Consider the following 21,032-nt stretch of genomic DNA (forward strand, 5'->3'; position numbering starts at 1 on the left):
CTGACCACTCTGCCCTTCAGGTGCGAGTGGAAGGCCATACACGCCAGCTGGACCGCCTTGACGTTTATATGCAGGACAAGGTCTTGCACAGACCACAGACCTTGGGTCTGATTGTCCCGCACATTGACACATCAGACCTGGGGTGGGGAGCCCAACGCTAGCTCCACCGTCGTTGGCCTGCCCCTGAATGGGACCCTGGTGAGCATATTCCCTGGGAAGGACCACCACTGTAGGGAGGCGATCATCGGCTTGGGCACAGTGAGGACCGTGTCCATCCTGTCTCTGGCCTGGGAGAACACCTAGACCAACAAGAGCAGGAGGGGTCTCATCCTGAGTCTGGCATTGTGAACCACATACGTGCATGCCGACATGTGAGCAAGGAGCTGGAAACACGCTCTGGCTATCGTCATGGGAAACTTTGTGACCATGCTGATGAGTCCTTTCAGGGTCTCGAATCTGTCCGGTGGGAGGGAGACACTGGACAACATCATGTTCAGGACTGCCCCGATAAACTCTATGCGCTGTACTAGGACTAATGTGGACATGGGTGTCGTTCACCAATAGTCCCCGGGTGGCACACGTGAACAGGAGTGCCACATGATCCCACACCTGTGACCGGGAAATGCTCTTGACCAGCAAGTCATCCAAATAGGGGAAGATCTGGACCCCACAATGTCTGAGGTAGGCTGCCACAACAGACAAGAACTTTCTGAATACCCTGGGGGCAGTGGACAAGCCAAACAGGAGGACCGTAAATTGGTAGTGCTCCTGTCCAACTGTGAAGCGAAGGAAGTGCCTGTGCCCCTTGAAAATATGAATATGGAAGTATGTGTCCTGCAGATCAAGGGCAGCATACCAGTCCCTGGGATCCAGGGAGGGGATGATGGAAGCCAGAGAGACTACGTGAAACTTGAGCTTTATCATGTACTGGTTCAGGTTTTGGAGGCCCAGGATGGGCCTGAGCCTCCCTTTGGCCATCAAGATAAGGAAATAGCGGTAGTGGTACCCCTTGCGTTTGAGCTCCACTGGCAACACCTCCACCGCTCCTAAGCCAAGGAGCCGCCCCACTTCCTGCTCTAGCAGGGCCTCATGAGACAAGTGCAGAGGTTGGTTGGGTGAGGTAGAGGTAAACTGGAGGTGTAGCCCTGGGAGACGGTGTTGAGCACCCAACAGTCCAAAGTCAGCCGCGACCACTCCGGGAGAAAAAGCACACAAGCAGCTGGAGAAGGGAAGCTTTATTGCGGGTGGATCCCTGTTGTGAACTAGTAGGTCACCCCCAGGTGTCCCATCAAAACTGACGTTTCCCTGCCTGTTTACCCTTGGAGGACCCACGCGGACGTGGGGAAGGGCAGACTGGGACTGCCTCTGTGGCCATTTCTTATAGTTCCGTGACTTTTTATAAGGGAGCTTGTATTTAGAGTGGGTAGCCTGGGTGGAAGCCTGCTGAGGCTTAAACTTGGGCCTAGCTGGAGCGGGGACAGAGGCCAAGAGTCTTCAACGTAGTGCGGGAATCTTTCAGGCTGTGCAACTTCACGTCCGTTTGTTCCACAAACAGTCCTCGCCATCAAATGGGAGGTCCTGCAAGGAGTTCTGCACCTCACTGGACAGCCCAGGCAGCAGGAGCCACGATGCCCTTCTCATAGACACCGCGGAGGCCATGAACCTTGCAGCCGTATCCACAGCATCCGATGCCGCCTGCAGAATTACCCTGGCAGCTGCTGTACCCTCCTCCATCAGAGCTTTGAACTCCCTGTCACGTTCCTGGAGGGAGTCCTCAAATTTGGGCAGAGAGCCCCACAAATTGAACTCATACCGACTCAGGAGAGCCTGATGGTTCGTCACCCTTAACTGGAAACTAGAGGACGAATAAACCTCTCTCCCAAATAAGTCCAGCCTCCTTGAGTCTTTATTTTTCGGAGTAGGGGCTGGTTGGAGCTGCCTCTCCCTGTGGTTGACTGACTCGACCATCAGGGAGTTGGGGGCAGGGTGGGTGTACAGGTATTCATGCCCCTTGGCGGGCACAAAGTACTTCCGTTCTGCCCTCTTAGAGATGAGGTGCAAGAAAGCTGGGGTTTGCCACAAGGCATTTGAAATTTTTGCCACCCCTTGGTGGAAAGGGAGGGCCACCCTGCCCAGTACCATGGCTGATAGGATGTTGAAGAGGGAGTCCGAGGGTTCCTCCACCTCTTCAGCCTGAAGGTTGAGGCTTGATGCTACCCTTTTCAGTAGTTCCTGGTGGGCCTTAAAGTCCTCCTGCAGAATAGAAGGAGAAGGGACCGTAATCTCCTCATCAGGGGAGGGTAAGGATGCAGGCGCAGTACTCTGCATACCCATCGGTGCTGGAGGTCCCACAATTTGGTCGCCCTCCGGGCACGAAACCAAAGATGCATGTCCCACCGACTCCTTTCTGGGAGGCTGGGAAAAGGAGGCCGATGGTCGTTCTGAGGCTCCAGTCACCCGAACAAGCCCCTACCGGGGCCTATTGGTACTATGGTGCTGGCCAAGGAGCCCGGTGCCACTGCACTTGCTATGGCACCGGTGGAGCAGGCTGTTCAGCCTGACTAGCCTGTCCTATCGACTGACAACTACCTGCCGCTCTCCCTGGACTGGGAGAAGCAGTGGTGTTGGGAACGGCGCCAATCATGAGACCGTGATCCCGACGTGGAGGAATGGTACTGCCAGTAGCTGCTGCTCCACGATCTGCTCCGACAAGTGGGTCTGCACTAGTGAGGCGCCGGTGATCGCAGTCGGGACTGCAGGAGTGGTGCTGTGGTGGCATCTTGGAGCGAGATGAAGAACGGAAACGGTGTTGACATCCGTATCGCAACAGGCTATGGTAGCTTCTGGGAGATGAGGACCTCCATTGCCATCTGTCTCGGTCTCGACAGGGCCTGCTCCTTTCGCAAGGTCTACGGTCCCTCGAGGCGAAGCGGTGCCTGGAACCCCTGTCAGTCAGAACCCAGCCAGACAACCTGGTGGGGGTCAACAGTGACCGGCGTGGACTACACATGGGATGGCTGCTGAGCAGCAAACGGCATCGGGAACATTCCCTTGACCGCCAATGGTACCGACCAGGAGGTGACTGCAGCAGCTTGCCTCTGGACCAGGGGGCCAACGGTGGCAGAGTCGGAGGCCAAGAGTACAACAGGGACCAAGAACTGCCCAACGTGAGTCTACACTCTCCCGCGGTCCTGCTCTGGTGCCTTGGCAGAGAAGACCTCTTCTCAGCCTTCTTGGCGTGCCCTGGGGGTGGGGAGCAGTGCTGAGTCATGGAAGTCACTGAAGGGTCACTGCGCACTGATGCTGCGGTACCCAGTGCCGACTTGGAGCAGTGCACCGGAGTCAAGGTCAACACAGACTCCATCAGAATGGCTCGGAGCCGAATGTCCCTTTCTTTCTTGGTCCGAGGCTTGAAAGATCTGCAAATCTTGCAGTGATTGCTGAGATGGGTTTCCCCCAGACAGCGTAAACAGTCTGTGTGCTGGTCACTCACTGGCATTGGCCACCTGCAAGTGTCACACGACTTAAAGCCCAGGGCATGGGGCATGCCCCAACCTGGGCGCACTAAACTAAACTTAACACTAATCTGAATACTTCACCTACAGGTACTACTACTATGAATGAACAAGAGTTCTAGAGGAAAGCTGCAGACAATTTCGCTGGCAGCAAGAAGGAACTGAGGGTGGGGGGAGCGCGTAACTCCCCTTATACCGTACCACAGAGATACCACTTCAGGGGTTGCTAGGGGTGCTCCCCTATGGGTACTGTTAGGGGAAAAACTTCCGGCACTGGTGCACATGGCGAGCACCTATTGTGGCATACACATGAGCAATCACTCGAAGAAGAACTTTAGGTGCAAGGCTGTTTATACAAGAGCCCCCACTGGGGAGAAGCCAGCGCTGGATAAACCAACGTTAAACTGTAGCATGGCAACCACCACCAGAGCACTGGGCAGGTAAGAGAACAGGCTTAGATGGAGACTGCACTCAAGTGACTGGAAGGGGCAAAAACGAAAGTCCCTGACTGCAAAATGGAAAGGGGATGTGATCAGGGGGGCCATGCAGCCTCCTTGCTGAAGGGGCACATGTAGTACCGGTTAAGAAGAAGTTCAGAGGCACTTAGGGATATTTGCCATGCAAACTCATTATCGATTACAATGCAGGTGCAATCATTCTGCCTGACAGCACCATATAAAATCGTGATCACTGAATTGCCATTAGATTGGAGCTGGCAAAGGTGTGGTGAAGACGCATGAGCAGAAGGATCTCTTTGTAGGAGCTGGAGCCAGTGCAGAGAAGTATGGCAAGAACTTGGAAGCTGAACAATCAGAGCCATAGCAGCACTGCTATCAGGTACTATGTGCCGCATGAATAAGACATTCAGGGATTGTGCCACCATCCCCAGGAGTATGTCAATGATTTGTTCCCTCAACTGCCATCCAATAATTACCATCGAGATGCACTGAACAGCTATGAAAGCTGTTCCTATAGCAATGCATATGTCCACAGTATCAGTGGAAGAATTTCCGAGTGGCAGCCTCCAGTCTAAGTTGCTTTGATTCTGTCAGTCGAAGCCCAGTGTAGTAACAAACAGGCAGTCACAGCAGCTAAACCATTGTACTTTTCTCCAGTACCCTGCAGGGGGAGTTCTATATATACATATCCAAGAGATGGAACAAACAAATCTACTGCCAAGTTTTCAGCACCTACTTTTTCAGTGAGACGCAGTAGACTGCAAGCTGTTCCACTGCTGCCTGCCCTATTCCCATATCACGGATCATCTCCTCCACTTCCGGGCGCTGGCTCTGCAGGAGCATCTCAATCCTGAAACAGACACGTCCTCTCAGGTTCCCACACAGCCATGAAGAGTGGAGCTGGGAAAGGAGTTGGAGTGCTGGGTTGTTACCTGGGCCACTCGTGTGTTGATCCCCCACTGCAGTGACACACTGGGATGGAAGCTACAGCTGCCCACTAGCTGCCCTTTAGTGAGCTGGACTGTTTGAGAGGAACAGTGGAGCAGCAATGGCTTAGCAAAGGGCGGGGGAGAAGCGGGGGCAGTTGTGCTGTAGTGGATTGAGCACCAGGCTGGGAATCAGAACTCCTGTGCTCTATTCCTTGTCATTGTCCCTGAGCAATTCACATCAATATCTACATGCCTTGGTTACCTCACCTGTAAGCCAAGCTCCCAGTGCTAGGGATGAAAAGCTCTAGCTAAGTGCCAAATGTTATTGTTTAGAGAGCAATAACTGCCTGGAGGTGCTGGGGTGGGAAGAAGTGGTGATGAGTTTGGACAGATCAGGACCAATGAGGACACACCAGCACCGATGCAGGAGGTTCCCAAAACCCAGCTCAACAGTGCAACAGCAGTGACATTTCCATCTGCACCAGGAACTGAGGCTGAACCCAAGTAGCTCTGCATTGGTAGCATTCAGAACTACTGCACAAGACCTCTAAGAAAGTAAGTGACTCGGACCACTGAACAGCATGCTTGCCTCAGCCCACATATACGTACACAGCAGAGGCCCTGTATCTAACCTCTCCATGGTTTTCAGTTTATTTCTCAGCCTTCGGGCCTCCTCTTTTGCACCTTTGGTTTCTTCCTGCTGCTGCTCCAGGTACTTCATTTGTTTCTGAGACAGAGATAGGCACATTTGTGCAGTTAGCATGGCACATAGGAGACATATAGCTAGCATGTGTACACTGAAATACCTGCACAACCTGCTCAGCAGTCACGCTCCTCAAAGCTCTCACCATCTTATCAGCCCAGACGCAAGGTGCCAATAGGTTTCCACCCAGCTGCATCACTCACTCAGCTCCCAACACATGGCAAGTTCTCAGTGCTGGCCATCAGATACTTCAGTCCATGAACTGCTTGATCCCATTGCTCCCATTAGGATTATTCGTGGAGAGTCATATGTGATCCTCTCCTTCCGTGTTCAGAAGGGACAAAGCCCCACAGGGAAGAGTCTCCAGCTACTGCAGCCTTCTCCCCATTCAGACACTCCCTGTTGCCTCTGTACTAACCCTCCCATTTTGCTGAACTGCCATCTGTTGCCAGATGTGAGAAGAAATCCTGCATGGGGCTTTGCTGGGAGTTCTCAGACACTTGACCAAGACAAAAACAACATGGTGCCTTCAGATTACACTGGAGGAGCATCTGGATCTGTCTGAAGGTGCTGCCTGGTTTTCTAGGTATTCTCAAAATGACTAGCAGTAGGACATGGCCTGAGCAGGATCAATTGAATATTACTGTGTCTAAGGGGCTCCCATGAGGATCACATGGTTTTTTTTAACACTCTTTCAGTTCACCTGTATTCATTTCCTAAGCTTTGATCTGCCTGAACAGTTTAACATATCAGCTTCAAAGGTTCCTGATGCCTTTCCTTCTTTCCACTGAGACACTGTTTGATCTGACTCCAGAGAGAAGATTGGCCAAAGACAGTGTCCTCTCCTCTTGGCAGAAGCTGGAGGGGTTTAACATGCATTAAATCTCAGACCCTCCCACTGGCTCACCACATTACTAGATACAAAAGGCCTGAGATGCCACTGTCCCTCTGCAAGGTCTCACCTTGCCTGGCTAGGATGTTTACCTTTCTCATACCAGTGCCACCTTTTGCCGCTCCTGGCCAGCTCTCTCCACCACATTTGCACTACTGTTTCCACTTCCCTCACACTGCTCTAAACTGGCATGATATATGGTTCTCAGACTCCCTGGCCAGAACTAGCAACGTGACCATATTTGCCCCTCTGGCATCCAGCTGTGGTCCCGAGGCACCAAGCAGGTTCATCGGTAACTGATGCAGTGCTAGCAGAAGAAAGGTCCGGCTTGAAGCTGGTGAATTTGGTCTCTGCCATGGCTCTGCCAGGCCTGCAACAGCATAGCAGAGGTTCCAATGCTTATGCTTTAAACAGTGAGGAGAAACAGTGCACAGAACTCTGCTGGGAGATCTCAGACACTTTCAAGAGGACAAGACGCAATGAGCATGGTGCCTTTTCTTCCAATGTTCCCAGATTACACTGGAGGGGCTTTCACATGTGTCAGAGAGCAATTACAGTCAGAGGAAAGATAGGTTATGAGTCTCCCGTCGAATCTGGGTAAGGAAAGCCCAGGAAAGAGGGTGTGTGGAAACCTAGCAGCAAACCCAATCACCAAGAGCAAAATCATCTTGAGAAGGGCTCATTTGTATCTGCTGCAACAGCACACCCCGATTTACAGTTTTACAGCAACTGGAGTGTTTACATGACCAGGAAATGCTAATAAGCCTCACAGAGAAATTCTGTTCATTGGGACACTCCAGTGACCTATAAAACCACTGAAAAACAAAGGGACAAAGGGACAAGGTACCCTTGGGGTGAAGAGTGATTTTCACAGTTTCACCTTTTTTCTTCTGTTTAACCTAGGTGCGTTAAGAATGCAGCTCTGCACTCACAGTCGATGAACCATAGCTTACTTGGTGGCAGACAAAGTGCACCCCCAATACGTGGAATTTATGGCACTATCATCTCAATTAAGCAGCAGCTAAGACCAATCACTGTGATTAAGTTAGATCAGTTTCCATGGGGAGCACCACAGGGAAGTGGCCATCCCATCCCCATCCTAGTTTATTCACTCATGAGTTATGACTATATACATATAGACAAACATATACATATACACACAAACAGATTATTTCCTGTTAGTGGCTTGACTACAGAACAGGTTTGACAGCAGCACAATGGTTGGTCCAACCCAGCCTAAGCTTGTAACTTTCTCCTTGTACGTTTCAATTAACTTGCCTGGGTGGAGGCGGAAATCACTGATTAACATTAACCAATTCACACAGAATCCCACCAGGCCTACAAAAAGATTTAATGCAGGGCACTAGTGTCAGCCCTCAACAGAGGCTAGGCTTGCTCCCTAAGCAAGCATTCACACTGATGGGATGGAAGATCAATACTGACACTGCATCAACAAGCCAGACCCGGCTCACTGCAGGCTCAGCACCTCAGCATACTGGGTAATGCAGGGAAGCATGTGTTTGCCTCTCATTCCCTGGCCTTGAGTGGAATGCTGTTTTTAAGCAGAATTCTAACAAGCCACCCCAGCCACAAATTGCTTAGGCTAAGCACAGAGAAGACCCAATGTCTTAACATGTCAAGTACTCCAACTGCTTTAGATTCATCCAATAAGTGTATTGTTTCCCCAATATCTCATCTCTTCCAAGGTGCATGGATCCAAGGGAGGTAGCTCAGGAGATTACTGTCCCAGGGTGATGTGTGTTAGAACTGAAAAACATCGCCTTGAAATAGCACTGCTGCCCTAGAGAACCTTATCCCTTTGCCCCTGTGGCTCTTCTATAGCACCACCTCCTCAAGGAGCTCAGACAAGGTTAAAGGATTGTCTTAAATGGGAATGCAGCCCCATTGCTCTCCTTCCACTTCACATCTGGAGAGATGGGTCCCATACGCGTCACAGGGAGCTGGTTTCAGAGCCAGGAACAGAACTTAGACCTCCGAGCGCAGTGCCACCTGTCCTCTCTGCACAGGCCTGAGGACAGTGTGACTCAGAGGAAGAGCCAGTGAGACTGTAACCCTAGCCAGAAATGGGGAAGATCAGAAGTAGGCTGCCCATGGAGGAAAGTACCTTGAGAGTGGAACACAGCATCTCTGTCTCACACAGGACTTTCTGGAGTGACTCGATGGTGGCGCTGTGAACATCCACAGTCTCCCTCAGTGTGTCTATGATAGACTGGCAGTCTCGCTTCTCCTTCTCTGAAAGGAAATGCTCACATAGCACTTGGAATGCCTTGCCCTGGGCAGCCCTGAGACCCACAGGTCTGAGGGCAGATATGAAGCCACAGTGACAGACAGGATACATACATTCAGTCTGAGAAACTCTCAGAGACTTAGTCATTTCCCATCAGACCCTCTCCTCACTGAATGCAACGTGTCAGACAGGACCTGTGCTAAGCAATCCTTGAACCCAGCACCAGTAAACTTCAAACATTTCTTTACCAATCAAGAAATGTTCCCCTCAGTGGCCCTTCAGCCCTGTCCTAGCTTTCCCAGTCAATGTGGACTAAGATAACTATCATGCACTATCCTCCAGCAGCGCCCAAAGGCAAGCTTGGGTGCAAGGAGCTGGAATCCTTGCACGCCAAACAAAACATTTATAGAACTACAAAGCTCTGGTGAGCTGCCTCGACGCTGCTCTCCCAGCGAGAAATCATGCGTGCAGGGTACATGCTTAGTTAGGCTTGACAGCCACTGCTGTGCACAGGAACACAGCGTCTACTTGCAGAGCAATTACACTGCTGTGCAGTTATGCTGCTGTCACTCACCCTCATCACAGTCTGTGTGTCTCAGGGTGTGAGATCACAAACACACAAGTGAAGCAGGATTAAAGCACAGCTCTGCAGAATGCACTGGAGCTCTGAAAGGCCATGTGATACTTGATTAAGGCAGATTTATCACTCTGGAACATTTCCAGTCCTTGCATGTCACAAGGCCTTAAAATCCTGTTGTTCTGATCGCCCCTCTCCCAAACTAATATCCCCAATTCTGATGCCTTGGATGCCAGCAATAAAGCTTTTTGGCCTGGAAGGTGTATTAATGCCTGCCTTTAGCCACATGAAATAGAGGTGTGCAGATCCTGCTGGAACTGAAGTGTGCTCTGGAGGGAGGCAGGAAAGCCAGCTGGTGGTCAGACTGACCAGTATCATGAGCTAACAGAGCCAGCAGAGAACATTTTACATCACTGGAAAGCTCCTGTTTTGCAGCAGTATAAGATAGTGGTCCCCACTTCTTGCAGTGTGACTACAGTCAGTCATGGACAGCACAGCAGCACTATTTTTGAGCACTGTTTAAATCCACTCATCCTCCCAGTTTCCATCTGCTCTCTGGTAGTAGCTGACCATTACTGGAGAGGGCCTCAAGGGCTTGGTCACCTTCCCAGCCCTGCAGCTTCAATCCCCGCCAGGGCCTGAGGCATCGCTGGCTTTGTGACATTGCCACCATCCCCAAAAAAGAACTGAGCTGGAAACAGGATTATGGCCCCCCTGGGAAAGGAGGCAGAAGATGCCCAGCTGGGGCCAGGGGAAAGAAAGGGAGAAACTGGTGTGCGTGTGTGCACACGTACCCTCACACAAACAAATCAGTGACAGCCACAAGATGGCCATAGGAAGTGGCTGGGTAAGTAGGTTGGTTTGTAAGTAAAGTGTTTTCCCACACTTGTTTGGGTAGTTGTACCTATCCAGAAGCAGCATACTTTGAGGGGTGGGGGAGATGCATCCCACTGCACACACTTTCAAGCAGAACTTCCCCTGGTGCGGTGGCAGGAGGCTAGCTCTGCAGGACTGAAGCTTTCAGGGCCAACAAATGTTTAATTTCTGGTATGTGTGATGTGAAGAAAATGTTCCAATGTGATCAGCGTGCAAGTGATGCCTCCTGGGCTCTGCAGACAGATCCAGCACCTCAGCTACTGGTCTATGGTCTGTAAAAGACTCTTCTCAGGTACACATCTGCTCTTTAGAACCCCCTGTGGCAGCTGTGAAACTGACAAGGCTATTTTCATTCTGCTGCTGGGGAAAGCTACAAGCAGAGGCAGATTCTTGAAAAAGGAGGAATCGAAGCTGGAGGCAGTGGAGGCAGAGTCCCTGAGGCTAGCAGGGCAGGAGGAATAGACCATACACAGTCAGGACACAGGACAGAAGAAAGCTTCTCTTTCTCAGCAGGTAGACTTTCAAGTCCAGCACCTCCTAGCTAACATAAAAAAGCAAATCTGCATAGCAATTCCTTTGGAGAGCATTCTGGTAGGAGTCCCAGCACTCTTCCCCAAAAGGTGGGGTTCAGCTACTCACTTTGTCACTGCCCCGGACTGCTTGCAAGGAGGGGCCTTGATATAGGCATCTGATAGATTTTCTAACTTTTATCAGGCTAAGAAATAGATCTAGTCAACTATTTCTGTCTGCCTTGCACGTGTGAGAGGGCAGAGTACCCAACAGGAAAGCGGGCTCTTTGGAAATGGCTGAAACTCTCCCCACTCCAAGCTCCCTTTAAAGGTCTTTTTTGCTTATTGCAAACTCATGTCTCAGGATTTCTGTCACTCAGACTGACTGACATTTTCCTTTGGCTGCTCATGACTCATATTCTGATGACAGGCTGCCTACAGACAATGCTTAAAACACATCATCAACAACATCCCCAGGGTGTTTGCTTTCCTGCCTCCATCAAACAGGCTCTAAAATTAAAGAGCCCGAGCTCTTTAAAGCAATGATAAAATAGAAATGCACACATCAGATTGCACCTGCTCTTTTGGGGTTGCAGCATCGCAGCAGCTGAATAAGTGCCAAAGTTCTCCCATTTCCATTTGGGCCCCAATTATACGCCCTCTTCTGCCACTTTACACTTGAAGAAATGAGCTACTAACATCTGGCTGTTGAACCTCCTGACAAACAGGCCTAACTCAATGAAACAATCTTTGCTTGCTGTTGATTCCCTCCTGGAATAAGGGTACACTGAGCCGTTAGTGGTATGTCAGCTAGGACAATCTTACAAGGGACATAATTACAGCACAGGGAGGTGGGATAGCTCAGAGGTTTGAGCACTGACCTGCTAAACCCAGGGTTGTGAGCTCAATCCTCAAGGGGGCCCATTTAGGGATCTGGGGCAAAAATCTGTCTGGGGATTGGTCCTGCTTTGAGCAGGGAGTTGGACTAGATGACATCCTGAGGTCCCTTCCAACCCTGATATTCTATGATTCTGTGTCAGATAAGTGCCCTAGCACTGAACAAAGTCTACAGATCTCTCTACTCACCGGCCCAGCAAACTTTTAAGACTCATGATCCCCAGTTTGCTCTGTCTGACTGGTTTCACAGAGGCAGACCCCACTTGTACTGTAGGCTCAGAGAGCACCCTCATATACTCAACTTTTCTGCTGCAAACTGACCTGAAAGCATCAGCACAAAACAAAACAGTAGCTTGAGAAAGCCCAGAGCCTGCCAATCCCGTGTTCCTTCTCTCCACGCCCTTACTGCTGGGCAGAACACTCTTCTGTTTCCTTTCTGAACTCACCTTTCATGGAGAGCTGTGCTTTCACCTTGTCCAGTTCATTCTGAAATGCAACAAAAAGAATCGGATGAGGAGCAGCACCACCCAGTAACCTTCACCTAATCTTAGAGGAAAGATCTCTGATTCCTAAATACTTTCTCCTGGTGAGTTACATGACCAGGTGCTGAGAGCAGAACAAAATAGTGCGGAATGCCCTTGTTATATGCAACATTCCCAAGTGCTACTGCAGGACACACGGGGAGCACCTCAGACTGGTAGTGCTTCAGTGGAAGAACAAGACTGCCATAGAGAACATCCCAGTCTTATCTTATCCTTGTCACTTTCTCATTTCTCACAGTGTCAATCATTTTTACCGAGTTGAACAACTCTGGAAGGCCTCTCAGGGAAAACATTTGAAGTCAGAGGAAGAATTTTCATAACATCTTAACTAAACAAGGCAATAAGGCAAGGACCTCGCCAGATAGAACTAGATTGCCGATTATTTTTAACTAGAATTATGAGTTCAGTGGTTGAAGGGAATGAAATAGATGTAATGAAATTGGGCCATAGACACAGAACAATGGGTAGATTTGAACATCCCCAGCTAGACAGAAAATGAAGTGGGTGAGCAAGTGTCTAACAAAACCAAATTCAGTGTTCATTCATATCAGCTTGGATCTGGATGCTTATGTGAACTGATAAAATTGGCTTGCAGCACCATAAATAAAGGGCAACCATAAACTGATCAGTATCAAGTCAGGGGAGGTGGTGTCTGGCAAGTACCATAGGGATCCGGGGAAGATCACGTCTTATTAAATACCTTCATTAGCAATCTGGAGAAAATAGCATGTTAATTAAATTAAATATTAAATTGGTAGATGCTGTAAACCCAGTGAGGATACAATGGGGACCTACAAAGGGGTTGGAAAAGTGGGCAGAGAATAATGAAGTGAAGCCAAAACATCTGGGAAAAAACCTTAAACATACTTAATGGGAAAAAGAAACCTAAAAAGCAGTAATATTGAGAGACCTGCAGGGGACAGCAGACAGCAAGCCGGACAGGAATTGCAATATAACTAGACAGCAAGAAATGCCAACACAACAGAGAAGCTGCATATGCAGAGGCATCCTGTCAGAGGTAATAGCCTCTCTCTCTCTCTACATGGTACCTGGAATATTGTGTTCAATTCTGTCATCTGTTTGCCAGAAAGATATCGACAAACAGAGGAATTCAGAGAACAGCAACAAAAATGATCAGGGAGTTGGACGGATGAGACTGACATTTGGCTACGCGACAGCTACAGGACAGGGGAACAGAAGCCACAGGATTTACAGTTTATACCTATTTGAAAGGCGTAAACACCCTGGACAGAAAGAGGCTAGTTACTGTGAGGCACATGGCTATAATTAAGGGCTTGTCTGCACATGCAAATTGAGCAGATTTAACTATTGCAGAAGAGCTCCCCATGTGGATCCTATTTTGGAATAATTGGTGTGCTCAAACAGTGCACTAATTATTCCAGAATAAAGTGACTTATTCTAAAACAGAATGTCCACTTGGGGAACTATTCTGGTCAATTTCCCATAAAGACAAGACCTAAGAATAATGGGATAAGACTAGGAAAATTTAGGCTGAACAACAGGATAAGTGAGATATGTTGGGCTTTAGAATAGTCTCCAAAGGAAAAAGGAAACCCTGCCATCTTGGCTCCTCCTGCATTGACACAAAGACGAAACTGCGTAACCAAGTAGGCTTTTTCCATCACCCAGTACCGACGGTTTGCGATTCTGTACATGATAGTTGTACACAGGGGTTCTCAAACTGGGGGTCGGGACCCCTCAGGGGGTCACAAGGTTATTACATGGGGGGTTGTGAGCTGTCAGCCTCCACCCTAAACCCTGATTTGCATCCAGCATTTATAATGGTGTTTAATATATATATAAAAAAAGTGTTTTTGATGTATAAGGGGGGTTGCACTCAGAGGCTTGCAGTGTGAAAGGGGTCATCAGTACAAAAGTTTGAGAACTACCGGTCATACATATAAGCACTGAAAGTTAACCTTTCTCCAGAAGATCAATATTATACATTTAAACTATTTTGAAAACATTGCAGGGCAACAGGAAGCATTCAATGTGATGGTATTGCTCAGCTTGCCCGTCCCCTGTTAATATAAACAGTAAACTGCGTTTAATTTGTTTCACATAGTATTTAAACTATTAGCATACAAAGACATGCAGTTCTCTTCTGGTACTAAAGGGCCCTGCTTCTTGCTAATTAGCCAAGATGCATGCTGGGTAACCGATGGCTTGCTCCTGTAGTTGCAAGATTTGTTCTGTATGGGCATAGCACATTAATCTCAAGTATGTGTGTCTAGGGCAGAAAGAGTGCCCTCACATCAATACCTAGAAGCACAGGAGCAAGACTTCACTGAAAATCAAGCAGGAAGAGAAAGCTAGGTGGAAAGAGAATGAGATCCCAGAAAGAGCTGCAAAAGTGTTTAAGAAACATGAAAGAGAAAAAACAGTCAGTGGCAAGAAAAATTGCTTTTCTAGAGAGATCTTTTTCCTAGCCAGCCCACAGTGAGAGTGCCACTCATCTATTTAGCATGCATTCAAACCAGTTCTTGCAAGCATAAAGGCAGAATTTATCTGCTCTAAGTCACAGTTTTAGGTAGCTATGGGTAGTTAGACATGTTTTATAGGATGTCTTCATCTCTTCTGCACATGCATTATAGCCCACAATATATGTTAGTTGTTCCTGAAGATGACACTGTTACCTACGTTAATGTCTTGCATTTTCCACTACCCCCCCCCCCACGAAACACACAGCAGTTGCCATGACAATGTTAATTATGGTAATCGCTGCACATGCTAATTTTAAACACAAGAGGGTATAAGAATCCCATTATACCAAGGTCAAGGCGATTTTCTTTTTAAACAGTTGACTCAGACATGCAGAAGTAGGACTTTGCCAATGCTAAACTACTGACTTGAAGACAGAGCACCATAATATCTTGTTTTAACTCTTTGCATTCAGAGTTTTCCAAAGCTAAACACCATACACACACTACTATCATCAAGAGATTTGTTTACATACTTCCCTAATCAAAGCAGTTTTCCTGCAGTTACCAGTGTGTCAGTGTTACTCTTATGCTTTCTCTCGTAAAATGAGCATCAAGGTACAGATTTCCCTGTGCTGCTTTGTTTAAAGGCATTTCTGGTCAATTTCAATGAGTTAAAAGTAAGCTGGCATACCAGACCTGCTCCCATGTCAAATGTGGGGTTTTTTTTTTGGGGGGGGGGGGGAGGAGGGGATCAGATGAGGTAGTCATACCATTTGATAATGCTCTTTCCATTCCACTATAATCTCAGGAAGATGTTAAATAGCTACTACAGTTAGACATTTTTAAATCAGCAGGCACAGATAATTTGCGTCCAAGAGTTTTGAAAGAGTTGGCTGAGGAGCTCACTGAACCGTTAATGTTGATTTTCAGTAAGTCTCGGAACTCCAGGGAAATTCCAGAAGACTAGAAGAAAGCTAATGTGCCAATTTTTTAAAAAAGGGATAAATGGGATGGCCTGGGTAATTACACGCCTGTCGGTCTGACATTGTTCCCGGACAACGTAACACAGCAGCTGATAATGGGATTAAAGGAGAGAAGTATAATTAAATGCCAATCGACCTCAGTTTATGGAAAACAGATCCTATCAAACTTGATTTTTTTTTTGACAAGATTATAAATTTGGTTGACAAAGGTAACAGCATTGATGGAAACAACTTCTGTAAGGCATTTCACTTTGTATTGCATGACATTTTGATGAACTAGAACAGGGGTAGGCAACCTATGGCACGCGTAGGTGGCACTTGAGCTGATTTTCAGTGGCACTCACACTGCCTGGGTCCTGGCCACTCGTCCGGGGGGCTCTGCATTTCAAATTTAATTTTAAATGAAGCTTCTTAAATATTTTAAAAACCTTACTTTACATACTACAATAGTTTAGTTACATATTACAGACTTTTAGAAAGAGAGCTTCTAAAAATGTTACAATCTATTACTGGCACACGAAACCTTAAATTAGAGTGAATAAATGAAGACTCGGCACACCACTTCTAAAAGGTTGCCGACCCCTGAACTAGAACATAAAATTAACATGGCACACTTTAAATGGATTAAAAACTGGTTAACTGATAGGTCTCCAAATGTAACTGTAAACAGGGAATCATCATCTAACAGGTGTGTTTCCAGTAGAGTCCTGCAGGGATTGGTTCTTGGCACTATGTTATTTATATTTTTATTAATGACCTAGAGGAAAATGTAAAATCCTCACTGAAAACGTTTGCAGATGACACAAAAATTGGGGGAGTGGTAAATAGTGATGAGGATAGATCACTGACACAGAGTGATCTGGATTGCTTGGTAAACAGTGTGCATTTTAATACGGCTAAATGTAATGTATACATCTAGGAACAAAGAATGTAGGCCATGCTCGCAGGATGGGGGACTATCTTGGGAAGCAGTGACTCTAAAAAAAAGATTTGGGGGTAGTGGTGATAATCAGCTGAACATGAGCCCCCAGTACAACAGAGTGGTCAAAAGGGCTAACGTGATTCTTGGATGCACAAACAGAAGAATCTCAAGTAGGAGCAGAGAGGTTAATTTATTTCTGTATTTGGCATTGGTGCAACTGCTGCTACAGTTCTGATGTTCACAATTCAAGAAGGATGTTGATAAACTGGAGAGGGCACGGACAAGAGACATGAAAAGGATTAAAGGATTACAAAACCTGCCTTATATAAATGCAAGGAGCTCCATCTCTTTATCTTAAGAAAGAAAAGATTAAGGAGTAACTTGATCAGTCTATCTGAACTTACATAGGGAACAAATATTTAATAATGGGCTCTTCAATCTAGTAGAGAAAGGTCTAACACGATTCAATGGCTGGAAGTTGAAGCTCAACAGATTGACAGGAAATAAGGTGTAAATTTTTAATGGTAAAAATAACTAACCATTTCAACAATTTACCCAAGGCCATGGTGGAGTCAGTGAAAAGTTTTAAATCATGATTGGATGTTTTTCCTCAAAGATCTGCTTTAGGAATTATTCTGGGGAAGTTCTCTGGTCTCTGTGACATAGGAAGTCACGCTAGATGATCACAATGATCTTTTCTGACCTTGGAACCTATGAATCACTCTATCCTCATTTTTGGGTCTTGCACACAGTAACAGGGAAAAAATACCTGAATATACATGGAAACTGTGATTCACTGTGACGAAATGGGGGGGTTTCTTGTTTTTTTCAATGGTTTGCACGTCGAGGGGGTGGGATAGTTTCCCCGGGTGTTACTGATTTAATGAGATGATGGGAGAGGAAGTTTGTTGTTACAGAGGACCAGCAACAGAACTTGGGACCCCAGCCAATGGCCTGGAGAATTGATACCCCACGACTGGTGGCCTGGAGGCCCAGTTTGGGAGTCACAGCTGGTTCTGGCCAATGGGAGGACAATGGGCTGCTAAGAGAGGACCCTGGTTTTCTAACCAGCCAGAGGGGAAGAAAGGATGGCTGAGCTTAGAGGAGGCCCAGGTGACCCAGTTTACCTGGACAGAAGACAATGGACAAAGGCGGGGCTTGGAGGAGGCGATATCAGATGCCCAGCTCAAAAGCATGGGGGCTCGGGACTGAAGAGAGAGAGAGCAGACAGAGCCCACCTGGATGCAGGAGAGACTTGGATGTACAGTGCTGAGGGAGGCCAGGCCTGAAGGTCCTGACAGTTTCCTATGCTGTGTTCAGACACTCAATAAACCCTCCTGTTTTATGCTGGCTCAGAGTCACTCTGATCTAGAGAACAGGACTCCATTGTTCCCTCTGGGAGTGGAGGTCCCGGGGGTCCAGAGTGAGTGGACTCCCTGTGGGGGCCCATGGTGAGAGACAGGTGTGCTAAGACTCAGAGAAGTACAGTTCCAGAAGGCAGAGGGGCTTAACCCCTGAGAGTGGACCCCCAAGAAGGGCTGTCACACTGAAGGGAGTCCCCCCCAGGGACAGTATGGGGCCAAGAGTGAGCACAACCTGTGAATCCGTGGTAGCAGAGGATGGTTTGTGGATGCACCCTGTAGACTGTTGGCTCTGCAGTGAGTGGCTGCCAGTGATAAAACGAGGGAACTGAAGGAACCAGTGCTGAAATGGCCTATAAGCAGTTCCGCAAGAGGGACCTGGAACGTCTGTGCAGGGAGAGAAGGCTGAGCGTGGGGAGCCTCACTAAAGAGCAGCTGATGGCTCAGCTTGTAGAGAATGACCAGTCTCAGAAACAGGCTCCAGACCCCAGGGGCACTCCTGGGATGCCCAGAGAGCCAGGGAGTAGCCATGCGGGCAATCTGTGTAGCAGTCGGGAGTCTATCAGACCTGACTCCCCAGTCAGGTTTCTCCCTGGAGGAGCTGACGAGGCTGGAACTGAAAACAAAGGAGCTGGAGGAGTGGAGGCTGGCGGACAGTGCAGAACAGCGAAAGCATGAGAAGTTGGAGGAGAGGTGGGCCAAGAGGGCCTGCCGTGGGGTAAGTGAGGAAGGGCCCCAAGACACCACATTCCTGGACTGGTTCAGTGCAAACTGAACCTTGGAAAGCCAGTAGGCAGTTGGTGGTTCCCCAGAGGTACCACCGCAGACAGCTGTTCTTGGCCCACAATATTCTCCTTGAAGGGCATCAGGCCATCAGCAGGGTGACCTGGTTGGGGAAGAAATACACTGTGGTGGTGGTAGATTTAGCTATGTGCTGCCCCGAGTCGGCGGCCTTGTCCTCGATCGAGGCAGACGCACAGCTTACCATTTTCAATAGAGTGGGGTTCCCCAAGGAGGTCCTTACAGACCAGGGGTCCAACTTCATGTCAACCCTTCCCTGGTGCTTGAGAGAGAAGTGTGGGGTCTGACACACTGGGGCTTGGCATATCACCCTCAGTCCAATAGGCTGGTGGAGAAGTTCAATGAGACCCTAAAGATGATGCTGAAAACCTTTCTGGAACAGCACCTGCAGGACTGGGACAAATATTTACCTCACCTGCTGTTCGCATACAGGGAAGTGCCCCAGGAATCCACAGGGTGGAGAGTGAGGGGACCCCTAGACTTGATGAGGGATGAGTAGGAGGGGAAGGCCTCTCCCAATGGAGAATCAGTGGAGGAGTTTGTACTGACCTTCTGGGAAAAACTCACAGAGCTCATGAGCTTGGACAAGGGAAACCTAGTCAGGGCACAGAGGAAGCAGAAGGTCTGGTACGACCGCTCAGCACGTGCCCGCTCCTATGCTACTGGGGAGTAGGTGATGCTTCTCATGCCCATGAGGAAGAACAAACTGCAAGCTGCCTGGGATGGCCCCTTCAAGGTCATCAGACAGGTAAACGAGGTGAACTATGTAGTGGAACGGTCCAACACAGCCACCGGGTATACCACGTCAACGTGATGAAGCCATACTGAAACAGGGAGAAGTTGGCGCTGGCTGTGTGTGGGCAGCGGGTGAAGGGAGAGGATCCCCTGGTGGGACTCCTCCCTGAGACAGGGGCTGACCCCTCGCTGGAATTCATTCCCCTCTCAATCCAGCTAACCCCTGCCCAGCAAGTTGAGATCAGAGATGTGCTGCATGCATACTGGCAGCTGTTCTCCAACTGGCCTGGGCTCACTAACCTGGCTGTTCACTGGGTGGAGATGGGAACCAATCTTCCCATCAGGTGTTCACCATTCAGGTTCACTGGGAAGACAGATTGGAGACAAGCTGGTTTTAGGGGTGATCCAGACATTCTCCAGTCCCTGGCCTCTCCTGTGGTGCTGGTCCCCAAGAAGGATGGTTTGATCCGATAGCCCACACAGAACCAGAAGCTCAATGCCATCACCGTGTCCGATGCCTAACCCATGCCTAGGACCGATAAGATCCTAGATATGTGGGGTGCCTGGTACCTCGCTACCATGGATCTCACCAAAGGCTACTGACAGGTGCCTTTGGACCCAGAGGCCAGGGCGAAGTCTGCCTTCACCATCCCAATACGGCTCTTTGAGTTACTGGTCCTGCCTTCTGCCTACTAGTCCTGCCTTCTGGCCTCAAAGGGGCACCTGCCACCTTCCAGCACATGGTGGACCAGTTACTAAGGGGATGGAGGACTTTGCTCCAGCGTATATTGATGATATCTGTGTCTTTAGCCAGATCTAGGAAGAATGTGTGGTCCCAGGTGAAGAGGGTGCTGGGTCGCCTCCAGGATGCAAGACTGACCATAAAAGCTGGAAAGTGCCTGGTGGGGATTGCAGAGGTGTCATACTGGGCCACAAGGTGAGGAGTGGCCACCTGAAGCTGGAGCTGGTCAAAGTGGAAAAAAATCAAGGATTAGCCCATTTCCCAGACTAAGAAGCAGGTCCAGGCTTTCACTGGGATGGCAGGGTACTACTGGAGGTTTGTGCCACACTTTAGCAACCTGGCAGCTCCCCTCATGGAGCTTTGTAGGAAGGGAAAGCTGGACAAGGTGGTCTGGACTGGGCAATGCCAGAGGGCTCTCTGTGTGTTAAACGGGGCATTCATCCAAAGCCTGGTGCTGGTAAACCCAGATTTTAACAAACCCTTCCTGGTGTTCATCGATGCCTCAGACTGGGCTGGGTGCGGTGCTGAGGCAACTGATACTAAGGGGGAGAGACATCCCATTGTGTACCTGAGCAAGAAGTTGCTGCGCTGGGAGCAACACTATGCAGCCATAGAGAAGGAATGCCTGGCCATGGTGTAGGCCCTTAAAAAGCTGCAGCCATATCTATTTGAGTGGCCCTTCACTGTGTACACTGACCATTCGCCCCTGACGTGGCTGCACCAAATGAAAGGGGCTAATGCCAAGCTCCTGAGATGGAGCCTGCTCCTCCAGGGTTATGACACGGAGTTGGTACATGTGAGGAGGAGTGCCAATGTTATAGACGATGCTTTATCACAGGGCGGGGGCCCTGAACTTGAGTTGGAGGAAGGGTGGGGGGAGAACAAATGTGATGAAGCG

General features: G+C 48.8%; 1 protein-coding gene across 4 annotated transcripts in view; it reads right to left on the bottom strand.

The window, feature by feature from the left end:
* Positions 1-21,032, bottom strand: part of TRAIP (TRAF interacting protein) — a 46,725-nt gene that overhangs the window by 18,927 nt on the left and 6,766 nt on the right. For all 4 annotated transcript variants that reach the window (XM_075072961.1, XM_075072962.1, XM_032783067.2 and 1 more), the window contains exons 5-8: positions 12,051-12,090; positions 8,623-8,750; positions 5,535-5,629; positions 4,710-4,823 (exon numbers count right to left, since the gene is read on the bottom strand). In XM_075072961.1, the coding sequence (XP_074929062.1) occupies positions 4,710-4,823; positions 5,535-5,629; positions 8,623-8,750; positions 12,051-12,090 (377 nt within the window). The remainder of the gene's footprint in view (positions 1-4,709; positions 4,824-5,534; positions 5,630-8,622; positions 8,751-12,050; positions 12,091-21,032) is intronic.

Source organism: Chelonoidis abingdonii, chromosome 16 (assembly GCF_003597395.2).
Source record: "Chelonoidis abingdonii isolate Lonesome George chromosome 16, CheloAbing_2.0, whole genome shotgun sequence".
In the NCBI taxonomy this organism is placed as follows: Eukaryota; Metazoa; Chordata; order Testudines; family Testudinidae; genus Chelonoidis; species Chelonoidis abingdonii.